The sequence below is a fragment of the Pinus tabuliformis genome, chromosome 7 (assembly GCF_031772625.1).
Source record: "Pinus tabuliformis cultivar Carrire ecotype Pingquan chromosome 7, CPIR1, whole genome shotgun sequence".
NCBI lineage: Eukaryota > Viridiplantae > Streptophyta > Pinopsida > Pinales > Pinaceae > Pinus > Pinus tabuliformis.
In genome coordinates this window covers 313,787,354-313,813,965 of record NC_142293.1, presented here as the reverse complement: position 1 = coordinate 313,813,965, position 26,612 = coordinate 313,787,354, and the positions used below count along the sequence as shown (strand labels likewise).

The following is a 26,612-nucleotide window of genomic DNA, read 5'->3' as shown; positions in this document are numbered from 1 at the left end:
ACTACACAGCAACGCAGGTGGCCGAGCTGTTCTTCAGAGAGGTCTTCAGGCTACATGGTCTTCCTAAGACCATCATCAGTGACAAGGATAGCGGTTTCATGGGTGGGTTTTGGCAGGAGCTTTTCTGGTTGGTGGGGACGGAGTTGACACCGAGTACCAGTTATCACCCACAGAGGGATGGGCAGACAGAGATAGTTAACAAGTGGCTGGAGGGCTACTTGCGTAACTATGTCAGTGGGCAGCAGCAAGCATGGCTGAAGTGGCTGCATCTGGGGGAGTACTGCTACAACACTACACATCACATATCCATTGGTATGTCACCATTCTATGCATTGTATGGATATCATCCTTTATCTTTTGCTGACGTGATGTTTGGTGCTAGCAAGGTTCCGAGAGCCAAGATTTGGATCCAAGAGAGTCAAGATATCCTCTGAGCTCTCAAGGATAATATGGCTACAGCATAGAACCAGCAGACATTGTACGCTGACAGGGGTCGGGTGGAGAGACAGTTTGAGGTAGAGGACTTGGTCTACCTACGATTACAGCCATACCGACAATCCTCACTGAAGCAGAAGGGAGTTGAGAAGCTCAAGCCCCGCTTTTATGGGCCATACAGGGTGATACGCAGGATTGGACAGGTTGCGTATGAATTGGAGCTGCCCCAAGGCAACAAGATTCATAACGTTTTTCATGTATCATTCCTGAATAAGGCATTGGGGCAACAGGTGACAGTGACAGATGAGCTACCACCCACGGATGATGAGGGGCATTTGGTGTTGCAGCGAGAGGCTATTATTGATACCAGGGAGAGGCAGCTGCGGAACAGAGCAGTCCGAGAATTCTTAGTGAGGTGGAAGAATTTATCGAATGAGGATGCCATTTGGGAGAGAGAAAATTTTACAGCATCCATCACTTCAGTTGCTTGAGGACAAGCAACATTTTGCCGGGGGAAACTGTAATATTCCTAATTAGCCATGGCTAATTGGAATATTCAATTTTGCCTTCTATAGTTACTTATAAATAAAAAGGTGAGGAAAGGGGGACATAACTCACTTTTTGAATAAAGTCATTCCCTAATAGCACAACGTTGTAACTTAAAAGGGGAGCCAAGGGGGCCAAAGGACCACGTAGAGAAGGAGGCCCACGTAGACACTTGGAGGGACTGCGCAGATGGAGAAGGAGCACGTGGCAAGAGAGAGGCTACGTTGGTGGAGGTGGGCCTTAGGGTTTTGAGAGAGGCCAACACTATAAAAGAAAGAGGATCCTCCTCATTTTGGACATTGGACTATGTTGCATTTGAGCTAGTCACTTCGACTTAGAGCACGTTGGCTGTTTAGCCTATCTGTAGCACTGTTTAGTGCAACGAGTGTCTCCGTTTGGAGATCTCACCCTTAGCCCCGGGGGACTTCGAGTGCCTGCTCGGGCAAGGTAGTTTCATCAGTATTTTGTAGGAGGAGCGATCTCTGGAGTTGAGGAGGAACTAAGCATTTTGATGACTGCGCAGTCTTAAAAGGAGAGGACGCAGTCTCTTCTGGTAGGAGCTCCAGATTGGGTTTATGTGGTGGATTTGAGCTTGGAGATTGAGCATGGGATCAGCCCTTGCATATTGGTGGATTTTGGCAAAGTCTCGGGTAGAGTTTTGGAGGATTCTCTTCAGGAGCAGCGCAGAGCCTTGAGGGATAGCACAGATCCTCATGGGGGTGATTTTCGGGGGTCGGCGATTTTAGAAAAGCTTTCTGGGCTTTTCTGGGTTTATTGAGCAGAGGTTGATCCCAGAGTTTCAGCGTTTTCTGAGGGGAACAGCCCCAAATCCTCACTTGATTCCAGCAGTAGCAGCAGCACAGCAATTCTCCGACAACTTGGACGCAATGCAGAGAGAGGCCATTTTCTTACCATTCTGAGTGTATTTCTTCACTTGCCTTGTGCAAGTCGAGGTGTTATCCTTCTGATCACCTCTTGTACTCTTTCCATTACTCAGTGTAATAAAATGGCTTAGCATTTCTCTCTGCATTTCACGAGTATCTGCTTATATTCCATGTATACATTATTGTATGTTGCACTATTGTTATTTTTATCTCTTTGAGCTTCCCGACTACTATACTACTTGTGTGTTTTTCTCCTATACTCTTAGACAGAGTTTGGAAAGGGTTAGGTAGCCTCCAGATCTCATCCTCTTTTCAAAGGCGACATATCTGGTAAATGCCCTTCCAGTCCATCTCTGGTTGGATTTTGCTTGTGTTTGAGGGATATCCCTAATAAGGGATATTACACTTGTCATAAATTAGATCCGGTATCTTAGGTTGCATTCATTGACCATTTGATCTATTACATTTGGAATTGTTTCACTTGCAAGTTAAATAGTTTAAGTAGTTTCTCTTTTAATCACTATTAGCAATCTCATTTGTCTCCTAGATACTTGTGTTGATATTATTTAAGTTTCACTTGTTCCTAATCTCTATAAGTGAAAAACATTCTAACAAACACTATAACTAAAGGAATTTGATTTTGTTATCATTTTGTCATCATCATTTTTGTTTCATTGAGTAATCTTGGATTGCTTCATTTGATCTATTAATTGAATCTTGTAACCTTGTGTTAAAGTGACATATCATAAAGCTTGGTTATAAGTGGTTTACATTTTTACATTAAAGCATATTGTCATTATCTCATATCTTTGAAGCTATCTAACTTGATCATCATCATGCATTGCATCTTGCATCTTACATTAGTTAAGATCTTGCATTCATTCCTTATCGATCATTGGTAATTGGAATTTGTTGCAGCCGCTACAACAGTACCCAAAAATTTTGGGCATATCCAAAATTTTGGGTCCCCCTTCTACTCACCCGAGGCTATTAGGGTTTGATAAGGTCTCCAATTGGTTACTCTCCTCACGACCCTTTCTATCAAATCCTGATGTTGTGCGCATACATGCGTTACATGTTGCCCCCACACATCATGTGTTGTCTCAAATACTGACCTTATGATTGCATTAGGGTTTTGAAGGTTTGTCGTTTCATTGATGTCTCCCATGACTTTGAAACTTATCTTTCCATAACACGCATCGCAATCAATAAAGGTGTTGGGTGTGGGCGAGCAGGGTTTCATTTGGCTTCGAGTAACCATATTAGGGTTTGGGAGAAACCCCAGATTGTCAAAATAAAAGTTTCCCTTATGCTTTAACCTGACCAGTATCCCACCTCAGCAGGTACATCAAGGTTCACGGTAACTGTTGTCTCTTTTGAAGCTCCACGTCGTCCAAAGTGCCTTCAATGCCCTTTTCAAGTTTTAGGTTAATGAAGAGATTCCACTTGTAAATTGCAAGCTTATGTCCATGAGCCTTGTGTTTTGATTTATGTACTTTTCTTGAAGAACATTCGTGATATTTTAGGTACCGCATTAATGGGGTGGGGGTCTCCTGGACCTTGTGGAACTCACTTAGACTAGCCTTAATTCCTCTGTTTATTATTAAGGTTATATAGTGGAAATGCATGTTGATGACCCCACTAATTCATGTGGTATTTTGGCATGTAGTGCAAGCAAAGGGAGCCCACCACAAGTGTCAGAGAAAAGAATGGAAATTAAATGGGAAACCCACACACACCAATTAAAAGAGAATGTCACCAAGCAATTACAAAAGGGTAGGGTGCATTCATAGTATGATAAAGGCAACCCACATGAGCACTATGGATGCTTGCAGCGAGGAATGCATTGGGAGTTTATGCCGCACCTAACATTATCACACTCCAAAGTTTGACATTGTTATGATTGAAGTACGCTCACCAACAACGTATATGTCAAGATCATATGGTCGCTCAAAACTTCCATGCATCATTCAGATAACCTTAGTGTGATAACATCATGGCATTGAATGTAAGAGGAGAGCACAATGCCTAGCTTCACCTGGGGCATTATGTTATTCTATTCACCTTGGAAACTATCTTGGTGCTATCAAGAATTGGGTTTCTTTGCAGGATACTTATCAAACACTCTTTTTCATTGAGGATCTACATGCGATTACTTTACCATATGATGTTGAGCAGTTGTCAAAGATGACAAGGGATGCAACAGCCATATATATAGCTTGTGGAATTGATACCTCAAAGGCATGGGTTTTTGCACAATCACACGTCTTGGCCCATGCAGAGCTCACATGGTTGCTAAATTGTGTCACACCGATTGGGTGGTTGAATAAAATGATATATTGGTGAGGCAAGAACGTTATGAAAGACACGTTCCAAGCCATTCACTCGAGGGTATTTGGGTGGAGGGTCTGTTTTCCAAACGCACATCATGTGACACACGCCAAAGCCAAGTTATGGGCTTGTTCCTTAAGTATCAAAAGGCATAAAATAACGCCTTGCGAGCTGTTGAGGTGATGGTAACATTGTTGCATCATAATTGCAAAGGTTGAGGCACAAGATCGGAATACCATAAGCCCCTTTCCTGCAAATCATGCATAGTGGCAACAAAACGCAGCAAGGCACCATAAAGGAGGCCACATACGCCCATATGCGCAAAAGCTCTCCACACGATTCCCAAGTGTCAATAGCGCACATAAAAGGCAGTGATGAGGGCGTAGTCTAAGCGATTAAGGGATCATGTTAACGTTGTCATCATGCACCAGGCAATGAGTTTGAATTGGAATGCACTACATCAAGGTGATATAAAGGCTCACGTTTCAAAGGAAAAAGATTTATCCCACAAGCAGCCAGTCAACCCTGCGTTCATCGAGCTAGTCATGCCAATGAATTGATTACAGGCATGGGACATATGAGTCGCAAAGTCGCAAGGCAGAAGTGGAGGGATGTAGCTCCATAGTACAACATGCATGGAGCGCGACCATTCGACCTCCTTATGAGTCGCAAGGTCGCATTTCAGAGCCTCAAGCAAGCGGCTGGAGGAAGCGACTCCTCTAAAAGGCGACCTTCCGACTTTTACCAATGGCAGTTCCTCTCTGTGATCCCCACAAGTCACGACCTCCCTCACTAGTTGCATAGTCGCATTCATCTTCCTCATATGTGCATCCAGGGAGTACAACCTTGCGACTTTTACCAGTCGCAATTCCTCTCTGTGATCCCCACAAGTCACGACCTCCCTCACTGGTCACATAGTCGCATTCATCTTCCTCATATGTGCATCCAGGGAGTGCGACCTATTCAAAGACGTGACTTTGCGACCTCCAGCAAGTCACACTCCCACCGAGGTCACACAATCATATTTTTACACCTCAAGAAAGCATCCGGAATGAGTGATCTCTACTGTAATACACCCTGGTGGCCTGTTGCACTCTCAGATTACCTAGTTAGTGTCGTGTGGTCTCATAATCGAAATTTTTCACCCCAACAAAAGACCAGCACTCCAACCTAAACTAGAATGTAACTAGGCAATTTGTATAGGTCGCATCCTTCCCTGGCGACCACTCCATAAGCCATGAGACTACACTTGAGCTCCTCATGACCTCAGTCAAGCTCGTTGACCATTGGCATATAGTACTCTTGCAATCAGTCCCAACAACACTTATTTCATAAGAGCTACTATACAAGTTGCGCCATGGCTTATTGGGTCTCCTGGAGCAATGCACGGTGCAGCCTTAGCGTGTAAGCATCACACTCGTACATGGCTCCACACCTACTACTTGAGAAGGGCATGGGTGGCTTTTCATCCCACGACCCTTATGAACAAAGAGGTGGCCTTGCCTTTACCAAAATGAACCATACTTTTGACACATACTTCGGACATCTCCATGCCAATCAAGGGGTTTCAGGAACAACTAGTAAGGAGGACAGAAATATGGTTAGAATTTATATGCAAGTTAATAATAACAAAGCCATTGGATAGAAACCTGGTTTAATCTTTGAGAGATATCCAAGAGGGCTTGCAGCCAAATCTGATGAACTTAAAAAGAGTTGTACCAGAATACAATAACAAGGAAAACTATAAGATGCACACAAGCTCGGCAAGTTATCTACAAAATTGATGAAGGAGATACTGAAGAGGTTGTAGAGAAAGAAGATCCATCTCCTAAGGGGTAGCATGGTTATCCAAGAAACAAATAGACCTTCCAAAGGCCACTTGCCTTGACAACATAGCTACACGGAATGGGTTATATAGGGGCCCACAAATGATAGGCGCTTTTCATGAACATGTTATGTTTTCTTCATTTGCTTTTAATTACTTACATATATGACCAATGTGTTTTGCATGTAGGCAGAATAGAGGGAGCTAAGGTTTCCAATGCAGGAAACATGGCTAGGATTTGACAAACAAGCTATCCAGATTCATGTTAGCCTAGTGCCAGATTTAGAAGCAAGCGAATGGACATTAAATACAGCAGATCAACACCAATGGTTTGTTCAACAGCCCATGTGAATTCCCATGGCTGCATAGCAACATTAACTGCAGGGATTATGAGGTTTCAAACAACAACATTATGTCTCCTCTGCTATGGCAATGGTTGGAGATTGCAAAGATATGGGCATTTTTGTGCTCTAGCAAATAGCTCGACCAGTGAAGTATTGTGATGAGCCCCAATTTTTGGTACAATTTGGGCTCATATTGGCCTACTTACCTTGTTCAACCATTCATCTTTTACCACTTATGCATTCATTTCTTAGTATATTCGTGTTGTTTGTAGGAAGAAGGGCAGGCATTATATCTATGTGACTAATACATGATGATTTCAGGTTCTTGGCATTAAAGAGAGCAAAAGACCACGCAAAAGGAGACAAGGAGACAGCAAAGGTGGCATTGCATGTTTATAGGGAGGTTGTCTACAGCTTTAAATGACTTCCCTCGTGCTTTTCACCTTAACTCCGAGCTCTAACAGCTCTCCCCACCGAGCTCAAAGGCAGCCAACACGTTCTACAGGATCAGCAGTTTTACAGCAGTTTGACTTTCAGTTAGACAGCCAAGCTCCACGAATGAAGGCAGCCAGCTTGATCCTCATTTTGTATAAATATGGAGGCCGTAGCCTTTGTTAGAAGCTTTTTGACTTTTGGAATTACTATTGTAATCTCTGAGCACGAGTTACAGCTCGGTTTTTGTTGTTTTGTAAGCCAGTTTTGGCATGACATTAGACTTTTGATTATGAATAAAGGCAAGCAGATTTGGATCTAATTCTGAGTTTTTAAGGGAGCTATAGCTCTCAGGTTAGGGCCCAACCTGAGAGCAATAGACCTCCTCTGTTTTGTAGTGTTATTTGCCTTTCGTTCCAGCACTTTGTTTCTTTACTTTGACATGCAATTCGAATTTACAGTCTGCTGATTTAGTTTTCGTGTGATTGAGTAGGATTAGCTTATGGGTACTTTGCTTTCAGCTGCTTAGATTCGATAGGAGGTTTGTAATACACAAGAGCTCCAAGAAAAAGGTTGTTAGAGATCACTGCCATCTCTGTTTAGGGATTGGGGTGCAGTCCATATCAACCACCAAAAAGAAACGCAGTCTTTTACTTCCATGCAAGCTGCAACATAGTCATTTTCGTTGAAGATCCATCCATGCACTTTTGATATTGAACCATACTTCTACATTTTTCATTCCATGCACGGCTTCTTTTCTCGGTTTTACATTGCTGTTCATAGGTTTAATGGCACAGGTATCATAGGTTAATGAATTCTCGTTTTTGGTGCAAGACATAAGTCATTTGTTTCATTTACACTGCTCCATATCATTCCACTTCCTTCCTCTTCTTCTTGACCTCTCCTCAAGCCACCTACTCGGCCTCTGTCCAGCTCGTTTACCCTCCAACTCATCCATTGCCACGTAGCTTCATCTTTTTGACCTTTCGTTGCTGCCATCCTTCTATCCACCAACCAACTTCGTGCACTCATTCTCTGTCCTATTTCTCTGCCCCTGAGTCATCACAAGTTCCATCTCCACCTCACCTATCCACCCAAACCATTCCATCCCTTCACCATCACCCAAAACTTCCACTCACAGCACATCCTGTAGAAGTTAGCAGACTTCCTGTAGAATTCCTTAGTTTCCTGTAGGATCCCCTGCAGACATCCTGTAGAAGCCTGCAAACTTGGTTGCCGAGCATCCGAATGTTGTAGACCTCTGTGGACTAATGCTAGGGACCCTCTGGGACCTCTCCTAGCCATCCTGACCTTTCCCAAGCTTTCTCTCCCTTCGCACCACCTCTGCACAGCCAAACCCTAATAAGAGACAAATTCATAATCACTCCATCACTTAAGCAAAAATACAAAAACAATGTTCTCTTTCATAGAAGTAGTTTGAGTTCATGCATTTCACATCATTAGAAGTAATGGCATCCTTTTTAGACATTTGCACTCTCACTATTGCATCATAGAGGTTAAACTAGTCAGATTAGGGTTTACTAGGGTTTCCATGTTTTGGTTGGCTTTCAGTTCATTGTTGCAAAGTAGATCAATTTCCCTTGAGATAGCCTTCGTCCCTCATTTAGAAAGCTTCTTCTGAGAGCATATAGAAGTTGGCTTGAGCCCTAGCGGACTTGTGCCAGCTGACCAAGTCATAGCTGCGACAAGAGCTAGTACTTGTGCATACAGCACCGTCGCTTCCAAGTTTGTACGAACTACCGGGTTGATAAAATTAGAGATAGGGAGCCCCAGGAGTTGTAGCATTATTGCTACAATACTGGAGCCCACCATCTTTTTGGCGTCGTTGCCGGGGAAGCGTCAGAGTATTGGTGATTGTCGCTTTTCTTCTATTTTCCACTACAATCTTCTGCTAAGTAGTTTATTTCATTTCCATTCTGCAAAAGTAGCATAGACATTTCTTGCTTTCATAGATTAGCATTTCCTGTTTTCATAGATTAGCATTTCCTGCTTTCATAGATTAGCCTTTCATTTCTGCAAGCGCAGACTAGTGTTTCATTTCTGCAATTTCATTTGAGCAGAGTAGATTAGTTCTTTCCTGCTTTTAGTTTAATTCTGCATCTTTATAGTTAGCTGTAGATCAATCTGTTTCAGTTTTGCAGGTACAAAAGAAAAAGCAAAAACAATCAAAAAGAAAGTCTTTTCCCTTTCATGCCTCGTAGGAACCGAGATAGATCAGGCAAATTCCTACCAAACACCCCCACCACATCACTGAGTCACCCTTCTCTCTTCTTTGGTGACTGTGACCCAGAAGAACCTATAGGTGAACATCCAGAGATATACAAAGATCCTATAGTAGAAGAAGAGTTAGAGACCACTCCATCTGAAGCTATGGCTGACAATAGAAGAGAAGATGAGAGAATAGAAGGTGCCTTCCCCATCCGAGAGTCCAATGGAGAAATGAAAATGAAGAACATTAGCCCCTCCGCCTTACCTCACTTCCATGGACTGACTACTGAAGATCCTGATACCTTCCTATTTGAGTTTGCTGTCCTTTGTAGAACCTATGACTATACTGAAGATGAGCAAAAGCTGAAACTCTTCCCTTCAACTCTTAAGGATGCAGCATTACACTGGTTCATGGGCTTACCTGGGAATAGTATCACCACTTGGGCTCAGATGCAGCAAGCTTTCAATACCAAGTACAGGGATTATTGTAGGTCTAAGGAAACCAAGGGAGAAATCTTTCGGATGACCATGGGAAATGATGAGTCCTTAGAGGATTATGAGGAGAGGTTCCAACTAAGCTATAAGCGGGCCAGGTGCACACTTGACCCTGAATCCCTCAAGTTGGTCCTGCTCCGAGGAGTCCCTGAAGACCTCTTAGATACCCTTCACATGTTAGCTGGGGGGGACATTTACCAACTGCCTTATGAGGACATCAATACTGTGTTTAGAAACCACTCCAGGGCAGCTAGGAAACAAGGTAGGGGAAACCTCCTCTCAACTAGTGTCCCTTTCTCCAAACATGAGCTTGCAAATCAGTTAGAAGATCTCAAGAGTGAGGTGAGACAGACCATTGCCATGCAGCTGGACACATTCAGAATCCAGCAGAAGAAAGAAGAAGCTGAGAGAGCCTTGGCTGTCTTCTGCCCTAGGTGCACAAGGAGACACCCTAAGAACGAATGCCCATTGCATTCGGTTGAAGTATGTTTCGTTTGTGAGGAGGACCATCCCACAAATCAGTGTCCAACCTTACCTGGGTTTAAAGCCATGTACCAAGGGACAGAAGCTCCCACTGAACCTCTCTATTACCTCAACCAAAGGAGGCCACAAGGATCTAGACCCTATCAGCAGGGGATGCAAGGGGCACCTCAAGCTTATTACAGCCCCAACCAATCGACTCCTATGCCTTCCTGGGGTCCCCCTGCTCATCCTTCATGGTCCATGCCTCCTCCATGGTCTTATCCACCTCAGTACCCCACTCAACCTACTTCTCATTCATATCATTCACATGCCCAGCCACAGCCTCAGTGGAATGCACCTCAGTCGGGGTGGAGGCCCCAATACAACACTCCTCCTGCCATCTTGCCTCCACCACCAGTTCAACCTCAGCCATTACCTCCTGCTCCTCCAAGGCAACCTCAAATGCCTGCTCAACCGAACCCGAACCCCAACAATAGACAGGCCCAGCAAGTATACACTGGGGAAACCTCATGCCCTACCTATGCTGTGGAGATCCAGGAGATCAATCTTCGATCTGGAAAGACTCTACCAGATCGCCAACCTCCTCCCCCAGAGGATGAGGAAGATAAACAGGAAAGTGAACCAAAGGCTATTCCACCCTTTCCTGAGAGACTAACAGCCACCACACAACCCAACCCAGAGGAGGATGAGCTTCTGGGTGAGCTCAAGCAGTTGTGTGTAAAAATACCACTTCTCCAAGCCATCAAGGATGTGCCAATATACAACAAACTGGTTAAGGAAAAGTGCTTCAAACACCCAGGCAGGCGGAAGAAAGATGCTTCAACCATTAATGTCATAGGACAACTGTCTGACCTGATGCTAGGACAAGTCATCTGCCCAAAGTACCTAGATCCTGGAAGTCCTGTAGTAGATGTCCACATCAATGGCACCATCATACCTCACACCTTGATTGATCTGGGGGCTGCCATTAATGTGATGACCAGGGATACCATGCTCAAACTCAATCTTCAGGGTTCCTTGAGGAAGACCTCGACAGTACTGCAATTAGCAGATCGCTCCACCGTGACTCCCGAAGGGATTGTGGAGGATGTCTTGGTCTCTATTGACTCTTGGGAATACCCTGCAGACTTCCTGGTTCTGCAACCAAAGGCAAAGCTTACTGGATATCCTCTCATTTTGGGAAGGCCTTGGTTAGCTACTGCAGATGCTTACATAAGTTGTCGTGCAGGAAACATGACCATCAAAAATGGTCCCATGTCCAAGCAGCTAGTCCTATACCCTCCTGCCCAACCCTCCTTAGAGCATGACTTACCACTCTAGTTGGAAGAAGGAGAGGAAGACGAGGTGTACTCAGCACCTCTGTGCACCTTAGATACCACTAGAAGAGACCCCCCAACCAAGGATGACTTGATCGAGACCTTGATCCAGAATCCACCTTCCAGTGCACTACCCTTAGAAAAATTGGTGGAGGATGCCCAAGCTAGCACCTTAGTGGATCTTTGTACAACCAACCCTGTTACTTCCAGAATCAAGAATGTGGAGTTCGGCCCTGAGAAAGCATTGAAGATCAGCTCCTCCCTATCTCCTTCCCAGGAAAAGGAGCTGTGTAGTCTGTTGGCCAACCACCTAGATGCTTTTGCTTGGAGCTATAAGGAAATGAAAGGAGTCCATCCTTCGGTCTGTACCCATCATATATACATCAAAGAGGATTGTAAACCGGTTAGGCAACCCCAGAGGAGAATGAATCCAGCTCTTAAGGACATTGTCAAGGAAGAATTGCAAAAACTGTTGGATGCAGGATTCATCTACCCCATCTCAGATAGCGAATGGGTGTCCCCTCTGGTGTTGGTTCCCAAGAAAAATGGGAAATGGAGAATCTGTGTGGACTACCGAGAACTGAACAAAGCTACCAAGAAAGACCATTTCCCTCTACCTTTCATAGATCAAGTGTTGGATGGACTGGCAAGAAAGAAGTTCTTCTCTTTCCTGGATGGGTTTAGCGGGTACAACCAAATCCAAATCAGCCCGGAAGACCAAGATAAGACCACCTTCACTTGTCCTTGGGGTACCTTTGCCTACCAAGTTCTTCCCTTTGGGCTATGCAATGCTCCTGCTACCTTCCAGAGAGCTGTCTTGAGCATCTTCTCGGAGCTGGTCCATGATGCAGTGGAAATCTATATGGATGACTTTACTCCTTATGGGGCCAACTTCCAGGAAGCATTGTCCAATCTGGGAAAAGTCCTAACCAAATGCATCGAGATGAACTTGTCCCTTAGTCCTGAAAAATGTGAATTCCTAATGACTGAAGGGACCGTGCTAGGCCATACCATTTCTTGCCAAGGGTTACAAGTGGATCCTAACAAAATTGCTCTCATCAAGAAGGTTCCACCTCCTCAAAAGGTAAGGGATGTCCGGAGTTTCTTGGGATTAGCAGGATATTACCGGAGATTCATTAAAGATTTCAGCAAGCTAGCCTCGCCATTGTTTGGCCTGTTGGCAAAAGATGTGGAGTTTAAATGGACTGACGATTGTCAGAGGGCTTTAAATGAATTGAAGGACAAGTTGGTGTCAGCCCCAATCCTGAGAGGTCCAAACTGGGCCCTACCTTTCCACATCCACACTGATGCCTCGAACAAAGCCATAGGTGCAGCTTTAGGACAGGTTGAGCAAAAACTTCCATATGCCATTTACTTTGTTAGCAAAAACTTGTCCAAAGCTGAGCTGAATTACACTGTAACCGAGAAAGAATTCTTGGCTGTGGTCCATGCACTGAACAAGTTCCGACATTATATTACTGGTTACCAGACCTTTGTACATACAGACCATGCTGCAATTAGATATTTAATGAATAAACCAGATGTGAATGCTTGTATTATTAGATGGTTACTTTTATTGCAGCAGTTTGATTTGACCATTGTTGACAAACCAGGTAGAGAAAATGTTGTTGCTGACTTTTTATCTAGATTGGATTTGTCTGCAGATGAGGATGGAACAGTGGATGACCAGATGCCCGATGAACATCTGTTCGCTATTTCAGTACTCTCTCCATGATTTGCTGATATAGCAAACTACCTTGTTTCAGCACAGTTCCCCCCGCACCTATCTTCCAGAGAGGAGCAGAATCATCAGAAAAAGTGCCTCATTTACTTGGATCGGGGGCAATCTGTTCAAGCTTGGCCCCGATCAGATCTTAAGGCGTTGTGTAAGGGAGGAGGAAGTCTTTGATATCCTCCTCGCTTGTCATGATGGGCCTTGTGGAGGACATTTTGCAGCAAAGAGAACTGCCTTCAAGATCCTGCAGGCAGGCTACTATTGGCCCACACTTCATCAAGATGTCAGAAGATATGTCAGCCAATGTGACCAATGCCAAAGAATGGGGAAACCGACCCAAAGGGATGAGATGCCTCTCCAACCTCAAGTGACCCTTGAGCCATTTGAGAAGTGGGGCATGGACTTTGTGGGCCCAATCAACCCTCCTTCGAGGCAAAGGTCTTACATCATTGTGTGTACTGACTATTTGACAAAGTGGGCAGAGACTAAAGCAATCAAAGCAGCAACAGAAGAAAAGGTGGCCGAGTTCCTAAGAGAAAACATCTTCTATAAGTTTGGCTATCCAAGAGAGCTGGTCACCGATCAAGGGAGCCAGTTCACCTCCAACCTGGTTGAAGATCTACTAGCTCATCACAAGATCAAGCATAGGACTTCCACCCCTTATCACCCTCAAGCAAATGGGCAGGTGGAAGTCACCAATAGAGCATTAGAAGGGATCTTGACTAGGGTGGTGAGCAGCAGCAGAAAGGACTGGGCAGATCGCCTGGTTGAAGCCACATGGGCTTACAACACCACTTGGAAGACCACCACCGGCTTCACACCTTATGAGCTGGTCTATGGGAAGAAAGCTTTGCTGTCCATCGAGTTTGAATACAACACTTTGAAGATGGCAGCTCAGCTGGACCTAGATCTCAGCCATGCACAACAAGAAAGGTTATTGCAGCTGAATGGCCTGGATGAGCACCGAATGCAGGCCCTCCTTCACTCAAAAGTGGTTCAACTTCAGAGAAAGGTGTGGCATGACCAACATCTCCATGACAAGCAATTTCAGCCGGGAGATTGGGCTTTGTTGTACGACTCCAGATACAAAGATTTCAAAGGGAAGCTGAGAACCAGATGGCTAGGGCCATATTCAGTGGAAAAATGTCATGACAATGGATCTGTGCTTATTAGGACCATTGATGAGGAAGCCATCCCCATGCTTGTCAATGGGCATCGATTGAAGATCTACAGGAAGTCTCCCTCAAGACAAGAGTTCATCAAAACTATGGAGAAGGCAGTGTTGGTCATAGAGAAGGGTTCTGCCTCTGCTTTGGGCATACCCTGAAGAATCTAAAAAAAAAAAAAAAAAAAAAGAAAAATAATAATAAAGATCCTTGGGTGAAAACCTTTCTGAGGCGCCCAAGGCAGGTGGTAGGGGTGAAAACCTCACTGAGGCGCCCCTATTGTCTTTTCAAAAAAAAAGGGAAAAAAGGTTGGAAAAAGATCCTTGAGTGAAAACCTCTTTGAGGCGCTCAAGGCAGATGGCAAGGGTGAAAACCTCAATGAGGTGCCCCTGTTATCTTTCAAAAAAAAAAAAAAAAAAAAAAACAAAAGAAAAACAAGGTCAGCAGATTCATTATGTAAAATTGCATGCAAGTGTTCTATGGAGGAGAGGAAGCCTCTCAACTCAAAGCCAAGGGTCCTCATCATGCAGCAAGGACACCTCACCAGCACCTCCTCCAAGAATCCTCATTTTCTCCAAGGTATGTGCAATTTTATTCCAGCTTGAGTCTTCTACAGGAAGACGCAGATTTTCTACAGGAAAATGCAGAGTTTCTACAGGAAGATGCAGATCTTCTACAGGAAGGTGCAGACTCTCTACAGGAACGCATCCTTTCTACAGGAAACGCTGTATTTCTACAGGAAGCTTCCTGTAGAAGCTCAGAACGGGCCAGAATTCATTTCATGAGGCGATCTAACGGCTAAGGATCGGTTTGGACGCATGCATGCCACGGTTGTCAACCATGCACATTGTTGTTATCTTGCTCCACCGTCCTTGTCGACATGCAACCAAGTACCTGCACCAGCAAAGAAGATCGATGAGTCTCGAGGAAAAAAGCAACCTGTAAATGGAAAAAAGCGCTAGAGATCTCACACCATATTCATCACAGTCAGCCCGAGGCCCCGAGAGCATGATCGTGAGGCCATCCATCGTCGTGCAGCATGCACCCAAGGAGGAAGAACTGTTCCAAGACATCCCGCGGGAGTCCTGTAACAGTTAAACCTGCTAGAGTGGATACCATTCACCGCGCAGGCCATCTGAAGGGAAACGTGGGCGCATGCAACTGCAACATCCCATCCATCGACGGCAGCTCATGAACATGGACCTCCGGGCCTGTGTAAGTCCGCCAGCAGCAGGTAAATCAACTCATCAGCGTCCAAAGAGCCGAGACATCATGTACAGCCACGCAGGTAAGTGTCTCGACCCTTCCTTCCATCAGACTGCATGAATGTTACTTTGATTGATTGCTTAGGTGTAAAGGTGAATTGGTTGAGCGACTGTGTGGCCATTTGGCCGGCCACGTCGGCCAGTTAATGGTCTAGTTGGATGTGTGGGTGGCGGCCATGACAAAGAGAATGGGCAGCATGCACGTGAGAGAAATCCCGTCGAGGAAACGAGTTCAACAGGAGAGGCGGCGGCAGATCCGCGGGAATTGATGCGGCAGCAAGTGAACGCACAGTTGAATGATGGGGTGACGTCACCCAACGGTCCGGCGGGGACAGCTCACCCCCCGCGCCACGGATTCCGCCGAATTTGAAATCTAATCGGCTCGATCGCATTCATGCATTTATCACCCACCGGTTTGAACTCGAGCGGCTATCCTGATCCTTCTGCAGTGTGATACGCCGAGCTTTTGGCTATCAGAGCGATTGAGAAGCACGCTCAAGGCGCAGACCGACTGCAGTCTCTCCCGAAATCCGCGCACTGCATTCTACAGGATCGCTGTCATTCTACAGGAACGCTGCATTCTACAGGAACACTGTCATCCTACAGGAACGCAGTCTTCTACAGGGAAGCGGGTGCCTCACGTAAAAAGGTGGCCAATTAAAGAGGTAACCCTGAACTCTTCATGCAACTGGTTATTAAAGGTGGCAAGTTTGTCGTCCACAGTCCAGTCATAGAAAAAACGGTGAAATTGTTGTCTGTTGTGCCTATACTGTCATTCTACAGGATGTCGAGTAATTAAATTGTGTCAAAGTTCCTCAGGGATAAGTTTGTGGGTTATGTGCATGATATCCTACGCTCTGTCTCAGTAAACCAAAACCTCTTCCACAATCACCACCTCTGGTTAACAAAACTGTGTTATCATGCCGGGTGGGTTTATTAGACGAGAACCCACTGATTCAGCCAAATTAAGGGAAAACCAGGAAGTGGTAGAGCTCTTCACACGAGCACAATGGATGTCTTTTTGTGATAAGCTGCAGGGTTACGATGATGAAGTGGCCGAAGAATTCTTGCAGGCTCTGAGGCCGAAATCCAAGACACTGGCCACAGTGAATTTCAGGGGCCTAAGCCTCAAGCTCACCCCGCAATATATCAGTCGAATCACTGAACTTCCAATGGGTCTGCCGTGGGATAAGGAAGAACGGAAGTTGAGCCAGCAGGCCAAGAAAGAATTCTTTCCACCTGAGGAGGAATTCTCGGAGGACAAAAATGGGGTGCGAAGAACGAGTCTGTTGCCACCATGGAATGAAGTCAGTTTGCAAATCATGAAATATATAACTTGTGAAGGCCGTTTTAGCATCGTGTATGCATATCACTTTCGGTTGCTCACTGAATTAAGGCACCGGATTGATCTTCCTGTAGAACAAAAACTAAGCATCCCTTATTTCCTGTTGCAGTCTCTAATGGAGTGTGCCACAAAGCTAAAAGAGGGCATACCAGATCAGATAGCCCACCATGGGTTGATCAAGCTTCTTGTGGAGGATGCGTTGCATTCATATAAGGTTCCCCTCTCATGGGAATCCTTCCGGAATTTGACAAGAGATGGAGACATTAAAACGTTGATCGAAGAAACGGGTTCCTCCAGCAGTGAGGAACAAGAAGCAGTGGCCGAGGGAAAGAGAGAAAAAGGCCAGAAGACCCCGACCACAGTGCAGAAGAAAGAACAAAAGAAGAAGCATGAGGAAAAGGATGACAAAGAAAAAGGTGGCACACCTATCTTGTCAGCAAGAGAAAAGAGGCTGAAGAGCAGAATGGACAAAACTGAGGTGGTCCACGTCAGCCCAAGTACCTCATCAGCACCTGCAACCAAAGCAAAAAGCAAAACTCAGGCAGCTAAGCAAGCGAAGGTGGAGACACCTGTGTCTACAGGAAAGCAGAAACAGGCTTCTACAGGAAGCCCGAAAACAGAGACAAGGGCTTCTACAGGAAGCCCGAAATTGGAAAAAGGGGCTTCTACAGGAAGCCCGAAAATCATTGAGAAACAGGCTTCTACAGGAAGCCTGAAGACAGAGAAAGGGTCTTCTACAGGAAGCCCAAAATTGGTAAAGAAAGGATCTTCTACAGAAGGCCCGGAAGTGGGCAAAGCAGGGTCTTCTACAGGAAGCCCGAAATCTGAAAAGAAGGGGCCCTCTACAAGGAGCTCTGAGAAAGCAAAACGCAAGAAAGAGAAGGCTGGTATTCTCGAAAAGGAGGCAGCAGCTGCGCTGGCCGCCCTCAGTACACCTCCAAAGCCGAAGGAGAAGAGAGAGAGGGAGACCCCTCTACCATCTGAAGCCAGGAGAAGTAAGAGGATAAACACGGGCAAGCCGCAGCCTCCACCCAGCAGCCAAACCATTTTAGGGGATGTCCCTACTTCACCCAGTGCAAGAACCCCCTCTAAAACATCAGCCACCCCCGAGAGGGGAAGCCCAAAAATAACTTCCTGGACACGAAAAATAGGCCAATCGCCTTCCGAAGCCCGGCTCAAGGAAATGGAAAAGGGGGAAGAAGCGCCACCCTCGTCACCACCAGGGGCAGAAAAGGCAGGGCCACCAAAAACAGGAAAGGAAGAGCATGCTCCGGGCTCTAGTTCTCGGCCAAAGACGAGGAGCCAGAGCAAAGTTGCTCAAGGATGAGCAAATAGTTTAGCTGGGGGGTGATGATGAGCCCCAATTTTTGGTACAATTTGGGCTCATATTGGCCTACTTACCTTGTTCAACCATTCATCTTTTACCATTTATGCATTCATTTCTTAGTATATTCGTGTTGTTTGTAGGAAGAAGGGCAGGCATTATATCTATGTGACTAATACATGATGATTTCAGGTTCTTGGCATTAAAGAGAGCAAAAGACCACGCAAAAGGAGACAAGGAGACAGCAAAGGTGGCATTGCATGGTTATAGGGAGGTTGTCTACAGCTTTAAATGACTTCCCTCGTGCTTTTCACCTTAACTCCGAGCTCTAACAGCTCTCCCCACCGAGCTCAAAGGCAGCCAACACGTTCTACAGGATCAGCAGTTTTACAACAGTTTGACTTTCAGTTAGACAGCCAAGCTCCACGAATGAAGGAAGCCAGCTTGATCCTCATTTTGTATAAATATGGAGGCCGTAGCCTTTGTTAGAAGCTTTTTGACTTTTGGAATTACTATTGTAATCTCTGAGCACGAGTTACAGCTCAGTTTTTGTTGTTTTGTAAGCCAGTTTTGGCATGACATTAGACTTTTGATTATGAATAAAGGCAAGCAGATTTGGATCTAATTCTGAGTTTTTAAGGGAGCTATAGCTCTCAGGTTAGGGCCCAACCTGAGAGCAATAGACCTCCTCTGTTTTGTAGTGTTATTTGCCTTTCGTTCCAGCACTTTGTTTCTTTACTTTGACATGCAATTCGAATTTACAGTCTGCTGATTTAGTTTTCGTGTGATTGAGTAGGATTAGCTTATGGTTACTTTGCTTTCAGCTGCTTAGATTCGATAGGAGGTTTGTAATACACAGGAGCTCCAAGAAAAAGGTTGTTAGAGATCACTGCCATCTCTGTTTAGGGATTGGGGTGCAGTCCATATCAACCACCAAAAAGAAACGCAGTCTTTTACTTCCATGCAAGCTGCAACATAGTCATTTTCGTTGAAGATCCATCCATGCACTTTTGATATTGAACCATACTTCTACATTTTTCATTCCATGCACGGCTTCTTTTCTCGGTTTTACATTGTTGTTCATAGGTTTAATGGCACAGGTATCATAGGTTAATGAATTCTCGTTTTTGGTGCAAGACATAAGTCATTTGTTTCATTTACACTGCTCCATATCATTCCACTTCCTTCCTCTTCTTCTTGACCTCTCCTCAAGCCACCTACTCGGCCTCTATCCAGCTCGTTTACCCTCCAACTCATCCATTGCCACGTAGCTTCATCTTTTTGACCTTTCGTTGCTGCCATCCTTCTATCCACCAACCAACTTCGTGCACTCATTCTCTGTCCTATTTCTCTGCCCCTGAGTCATCACAAGTTCCATCTCCACCTCACCTATCCACCCAAACCATTCCATCCCTTCACCATCACCCAAAACTTCCACTCACAGCACATCCTGTAGAAGTTAGCAGACTTCCTGTAGAATTCCTTAGTTTCCTGTAGGATCCCCCGCAGACATCCTGTAGAAGCCTGCAAACTTGGTTGCCGAGCATCTGAATGTTGTAGACCTCTGTGGACTAATGCTAGGGACCCTCTGGGACCTCTCCTAGCCATCCTGACCTTTCCCAAGCTTTCTCTCCCTTCGCACCACCTCTGCACAGCCAAACCCTAATAAGAGACAAATTCATAATCACTCCATCACTTAAGCAAAAATACAAAAACAATGTTCTCTTTCATAGAAGTAGTTTGAGTTCATGCATTTCACATCATTAGAAGTAATGGCATCCTTTTTAGACATTTGCACTCTCACTATTGCATCATAGAGGTTAAACTAGTCAGATTAGGGTTTACTAGGGTTTCCATGTTTTGGTTGGCTTTCAGTTCATTGTTGCAAAGTAGATCAATTTCCCTTGAGATAGCCTTCGTCCATCATTTAGAAAGCTTCTTCTGAGAGCATATAGAAGTTGGCTTGAGCCCTAGCGGACTTGTGCCAGCTGACCAAGTGACAGCTGCGACAAGAGCTAGTACTTGTGCATACAGCACCGTCGCTTCCAAGTTTGTACGAACTACCGGGTTGATAAAATTAGAGATAGGGAGCCCCAGGAGTTGTAGCATTATTGCTACAATACTGGAGCCCACCATATTGCAAGCCAATGTTTTCCCTACATGGAACCATAGCGAGTTGCCCGGTCATAGGTTTGGGAGCAAGCGAATCAGCAGTCGATGCATCGCAACCCTGTGCAGTAGCTTATCATGACTACACCACAACATTAGGGTTTCCAGCAACCACCTATCATCCCCCTCACCTTTTCTCTTCTAATGGTATGTAAATGTCCTCATCATGGTGTCAGCATTTGTACTAAGGTCATTGAGCATGTACTAGGCAGTAGCCATGAGAGAGCGGTGAGGAAACTCAAGAGCCATGAGGGCAAGCCAAAGGTCATGGTAGGTGAACAGTCACCTCATCTCCACAAATGTGCCCTTATGCCCTCATTGTGGGGGGACTTTAGCACTTGAGTTGAGGCTAGGATTAGATAGTTGATTTATGCTTGAGAGCTAGAGGCACTCAGCTCTTGGCAGCTAGTAGAGTGGAGTTGCAGTGAGGCTAGGGTTTTGCATTGGGAAATGGTATGAGCAGCCCATGTTCCACTATTGGGTTTTGACCAATTGCAAGATATGTACTTGAAGTTGTAGCAGCATTAATAAGATGTTCTTCATGTTTGGCACTGATTCCCATGCTTACTCATGGTGGTTGTATTGGTTGTCTGGTATTTTCACTGTATTTGTATGTGTGCTTTCATATACGCAATATGTTATGGACTGGTTCATAGTTGTTGCATGTATGTTTTGCTTTCGAATTTGTGTTTACTTATTTCTTGCCATGTCAGTGATCTATTGTGAACTATTTTGCAATTAACTTCTGGCATGTTCTTGTTTATGTATGTCTGATTGGGTTTTGGCTCACTGATCCCTCTCATGGCATACCTCTTCTTATTGCTGCTAAGACTTGTTTGTACCTCTTTCTGCAGTTTGTCAATCTTGGGTTGATTTTGTTTCATTGTCTGGGCATTTCGTTCTTGTCCCCACTCTGACACCTCATTTGATAACCAAGAGCGAAAACATTCATGGTGGCATTCGGGCCCACATACCGGATGGGGCTCCTATCCCAAACGGTGTGAGGACCGAGGAGACCCCCCTAGTTGTTGGCTGTACATTTCAGCCCGTCAACAGAATCGTGAGCTAAATCTATAGTTGCAAGTTTGTTGCATTTGGAATAGCATCTTTTCTCTTCCTTGCAATTGTCTTAAAGTTTATTGCTCATATCTCTAATTGTCTTGATCCTTTTCTAATATTTCCTTGCAGCATTACTTACCTTATAGCTTGAAGTATTATTGTGCAAGTTCTTAATTTATTTGAGCATTGGTTATTAAGAAACTGGTCTCTTATTTTCCATCAAAAGTGTCATTTGGATCTAATTGAACATATTTATCTTAGATTGCTCAATTTAATAGCCTAACTTGCCATTGAATCTAAATTCAAGTTATTTAGGGAAGTGATTGCTTTGCCTCCTTGTCTCCTAGGACTTGTTGTTCCAACAAGTTTTCCCCTCATCATCATCCTTAGGGACTAACCCCCTTGACTTAGCTAAGAGAGAGTCTAAACGGAGTGAGTAGGGATCGGAGTGACAGCCCCTACTCTGAGCATTGCGCCTTAAGTGTACACTTTGGGCGACATCATTTTTTGGCGTTGTTGCAAAGGATATTTTATTCTCGGCGCTTCAACGACATTTCCTCATCATATATTCATTCTTCATTGCTTTTCATCTTTTCATCACCTTATCTTTTTCCTCTCACTAATCCTTTCATCTTCTCTATCTGCACCTTTAGCACTTGGACATTTCAGTTGGTTTCTTGTTTGGGTGGCGACTCCACTTATTCATCCATTATTTCTCAGACAAGAAGCCCTCCCTGATATCCATCTGCTTCTCCCTGACTAACCTTTCGGTTTTTGCCTTTTGGATCTTGAAGCTAGATTCATGTTCAAGTGGCTATTCCACTTCCTTCATTTCTTTCAAGAATTTCTACTAAAAGCTCGCTTCTTGTGGATCTATTGATTTTCTTGAGCAAGGATCTCTCTCTAGCATTCGCCCCTTGTAACTTTGCTAACATTCAAGGTTATCCAAATGACTTTCCTAACAATGGCTTTGACAAGTTGCCTTCTTTCCAAGGAAATAATGCGGTTAGTGCTACGACTCATCTAAAAGCTTTTATCTCTTAGTTGGGCAAATATGCTAGAGGTGCTAACTATAGTCATGAAGATGTGAAGATGAGCCTCTTTGTTCTTTCCTTAGAGGAAGTTGCTTTGGATTGGTTTACAGAAAAGCCTGATAATTCGTTTAATTCATTCAAATCGATTATTAATGCCTTTAAGGACAAGTATGGAGAAAAGAGAGAAGAAAGACATTTGGTTAAAGCTATCAGCGTCATAGAGAAAAAAGAAATGAAACCGTAAAGGAATTTAATAAGAGGTTTAATGGTATTATTAAAGAATTACCTCAAGATTATAGACTTCCTGCCAAGTCTCTTTTGGATTTTTATATTGATGTCTTTGATGTTGATACTTCTTATGAGTTGAGGCGAGCTAAAACTAATGATTATAACGTTGCCCAGGTTTTAGCTGAGGAAATTGAAAAGGATAAGAAAGCATCTGGGAAGTTTGAAATTCCAAGTTTTGATGAGGGTCCAAGTAAATCAAAAGAATCTAATGAATTTGATGATAACCCTATGGAGAAATTGATGCAGAAACTTGAAATCATGGAACTTAATCAAACAAAGTTAATAACTAATCATGCCAAGGAAATAAATGCCTTGCAGGCTAGGTTGGTCCAAATGGAAGGATCTCAAGTACAAGATTTCCAACCTAGAAATAATAATGCCTGGCAGAAGAAAGGCCCATCCAATGAGCAAAGACTGCTAAATCCACTTGAGTCTTCCAATTTGTGGATGAAGCTTCGCCTTATTGTAGAGCCTGTAATGCTCTTCATAAAGAGGCTACTTACCATATTGTCAAAAGAATCATAGATAGTAGAATGGCAAGGACGAGCAATCAAATTATTGTTGGTATAGAATATCATTTGCTTATAGAAGATCATGAACATCCTTAGACGATGAAGGACATACAACTCAATTATACACAAATGATTCTGAACATGAAAGTTAACCAAATCAATCTTCAAAATAGGATAGAAGCCATGGACGCAGATCATGACAAAGAAAGTACTTCCATGCAACTGTTTACTTGTCATGACAGCATAACATGCTAAGGAAATGGAAATCATGAAAGCTAATCATGACAGAGAAATGAGCTCTATGCAAAATTGTTTGATGTGTTAGAAATCCATAGAGTTGACAGTTAAATGATTTCCCTTTGTGATGTTTTCGTTATTATTATTATTAGTTCTTTAGAATTATTTTTCTTATCATCAAGACTAATGCCAAGCAACAAATAAAAGAGTACACAAGACGTAGGCACGCTACCAGGACAAAACCCCACTCTAGTAGAAAACCCAGTCAAACTTCTTCCTTCAGTAGATTCAAAATGAGATGACCAAGACCCTTACAACTTAGACTCGAGACTGCCTCCATCCATCAAGTCAACCTTGTCATTCTTCAGTTTAATAGCTCCTATAGTAGTCATTCTTCTTCACACTTAGATCCTTGCAATGGCACCAAACTAGTATCACTGTGATAGCACCGAAACACTCGAGGAACAAGACTTCATCACTGTGATAACATCACGACATTCACTATGCTAGCAATATAATAGCACCGAGATACATCACTGAAATGTGGAAGCACCGAACTGTGGTAACCTTGAACTGTTGAAGCACTGAACTGTGATCCCTGTACCCTATCTGAGCTCCTACAATTGCAACGAAACCTTATCTCAGAATTTCCTTATCCGAATTTTTGTGATCACCGAAAATCTCTCTGAAATGCGAGGTCTTGATTGTGTTTTATGTGATGTACCTAGGCTGATATATATAGTTGTTGCCACATGTAAATAGGCCGACATGTGATCATGAAGAGTTGCATCTTTGTTGTAGGCCGACATGAGTTCATTTTATGACAGTTTTTTGGAGGCCGACTTGAAGGAGTCATTGACGAGGTCGACTTGATGATGGAGGAGTTTCTAACCAATAAACACATTGACTTTGATAATACCCTAAAGCCTACAATGGAGGCTTGACCTATACATGACCCAAGCATGAAACCTATGCTTTAATAAGTAAATTTCAATAATAATAAATTCATTTTGCTTTTCTTTTGACCAATGTTACCAGACTCGGAATCGGCAATAAATCGGCGAGGCAAAAGAGCGAAGAGTTTTAATCGGATCGGAAAAAAATCGGGAAAAAATCGGCAAATTCATTAAATAAAAATATACACATATATTGAATTAAAAAAACCATTTTTCATTAATATTGGGTAAAGGTATGTCCAAACAATGCATAATATCAATAGATGTCCAAAATATCATGAATAAATAAGTATCTCATATATGTTATGAGTCCACACATGATCCAAAGCACTGAGTCTTGAGTCCTTAGAAGCATATGCTTCTAAAAGTTTACAAAAAAGTTAAAAACTGCATACTAATCAGAAAAAAATCAGCAACTAAGAGTCTAAGACTCTTAAGAGTGAGAACTAGAAGCGATTCCTCCCACTCCTTCGCTTGCTTGACTCTCAAAGTTCTCCAAGTCATGAAGGCTGAAAAGAGGAGGCTCATCTAATTGAACCCATTCTGCCGCATTTGTAGCTTGCAAATCTAACTCTTCAAGGTCGATTGGTGAATGATCAATACCTGTCATTATCATGAGACATTGAAATGTGAATTAAAATTTCACTTTGAAGTTTGAACTTTAAACTTTTAAAGTACGAACTACTACTAGATTATGAAACCTTCAAATTCAAGCTCTCGAATCTCACCTTGTATTTGTTTGTTGCGAAGTCGTAGATTGTAATGGACAAATACAAGGTCATTCAAGCGCTTTTGTGTCAATCGGTTGCGCTTCTTAGAATGTATTTTCTCAAACATGCTCCAGTTGCGTTCACAACCTGAAGCACTGCATGCTTGGTTTAAAATTCGAATGGCAAATCTCTTCAAATCTGGCGTATCACTACCAAAGTTTTGCCACCAAAGACCTAGCAAGTGGTAAGGGTTTGTGAGTAGAAGACTAGAAGTCTAGAAGTACCAAATTAGTAAATAGTAAAAACTTAAAAAGAAAAGAAAATTTAATAAAACATTTAACATACAAAATAAAGTTTAAACAAATTTAATGAATTGATGAAGCCTTCAAGCTGGGTACCTGGCAACATCTTTGACCTTTGTCTTATAGCACTGGTATAGGCAAACAATTTAGATGGTGCCCTATAATCTTGTAGTTGGGAAAAGACACGACTTTGTTGTTCTGGATCAGGGAAGCACCTTTCCAAGCATGTCATAAGTCCTCTGCCAACCTCCCCATCCTCATTAAATTTGCTCTTATCATAAAAATATTGTGGGTTTAAGAAGTACCCAGCAGCATGTAAGGGGGAATGCAATTGCCTATCCCAACGTGCATCTATAATGTCCCAAAGAGGCATATACTTTGTCTCATCATCCCCATATCTTCTTTTGATGGCCTCCTTTGCGAGATCCATCGCCTCATAAATGTAACCCATAGCGGGTTTGTCACCATCAACCATCCTGAAAGTTCAAGCATTCAAATTTAAAGAAATATGAAACATTGTAAATAAAAAGAAGCTTGAAATGAAATTTAAAAAATGAAAAAGTTAAAAGACTAAAAGTACCTGAGAACTCTAACAAGGGACTCCGTCACAGCAATAATCTCTTCAGCATCTTTCCAGAAGCCATCATTAAACACAAGTGCAGCAATTTCGATGCCTTCAGGGGTCTTGGAATGTTTAGATCCCATCCACTCAGGTCCCAAGAACATCCTCTTCAGATTTATCTTTTGCTCAACCACAGATTGCAAAGATATCAAATTTGTTGCAAATCTAGTCACTGCAGGTCGAACAATTTCTTTACCTTCAGTGTATATTCTCATAGTGTTTAGGACAATAGTGTGGTTGTATAGGTATTTGGTTATGGATTTTGCCTTCTCCACAACCTCATGTATCCAATGAAGCTTACCAATGTCCTCAAGCATTAAATCTATGCAATGGGCAGCACAAGAGGTCCAAAAAATAGTGGGGTGCCTCATCTCAAAAAGTCTACCAGCAGCCATATAATTCGCTGCATTATCGGTGACAATTTGTACAACATGTTCTTCTCCCACTTCTTGAACGACTTCCTCCATCATTTCACAGATAAGTTGGGCAGTCTTAACCTTATCTGAAGCATCCACTGACTTGAGAAACATTGTGCCTACGGGACAAGATACAAGGAAATTTATTAAAG

General features: G+C 43.5%; 2 protein-coding genes across 4 annotated transcripts in view; both read right to left on the bottom strand.

The window, feature by feature from the left end:
• Positions 1-26,612, bottom strand: part of LOC149247169 (uncharacterized) — a 256,396-nt gene that overhangs the window by 88,575 nt on the left and 141,209 nt on the right. The gene's annotated exons all lie outside the window — the stretch shown is intronic.
• Positions 24,604-26,172, bottom strand: LOC149247171 (uncharacterized). Its single transcript, XM_089457541.1, has 4 exons — positions 26,003-26,172; positions 25,728-25,898; positions 25,139-25,329; positions 24,604-25,013 (listed from the first exon to the last, which is right to left on the bottom strand). The coding sequence occupies exons 1-4, from the start codon at positions 26,146-26,148 to the stop codon at positions 24,844-24,846; spliced, it is 678 nt and encodes a 225-aa protein (XP_089313667.1). The 5' UTR covers positions 26,149-26,172; the 3' UTR covers positions 24,604-24,843.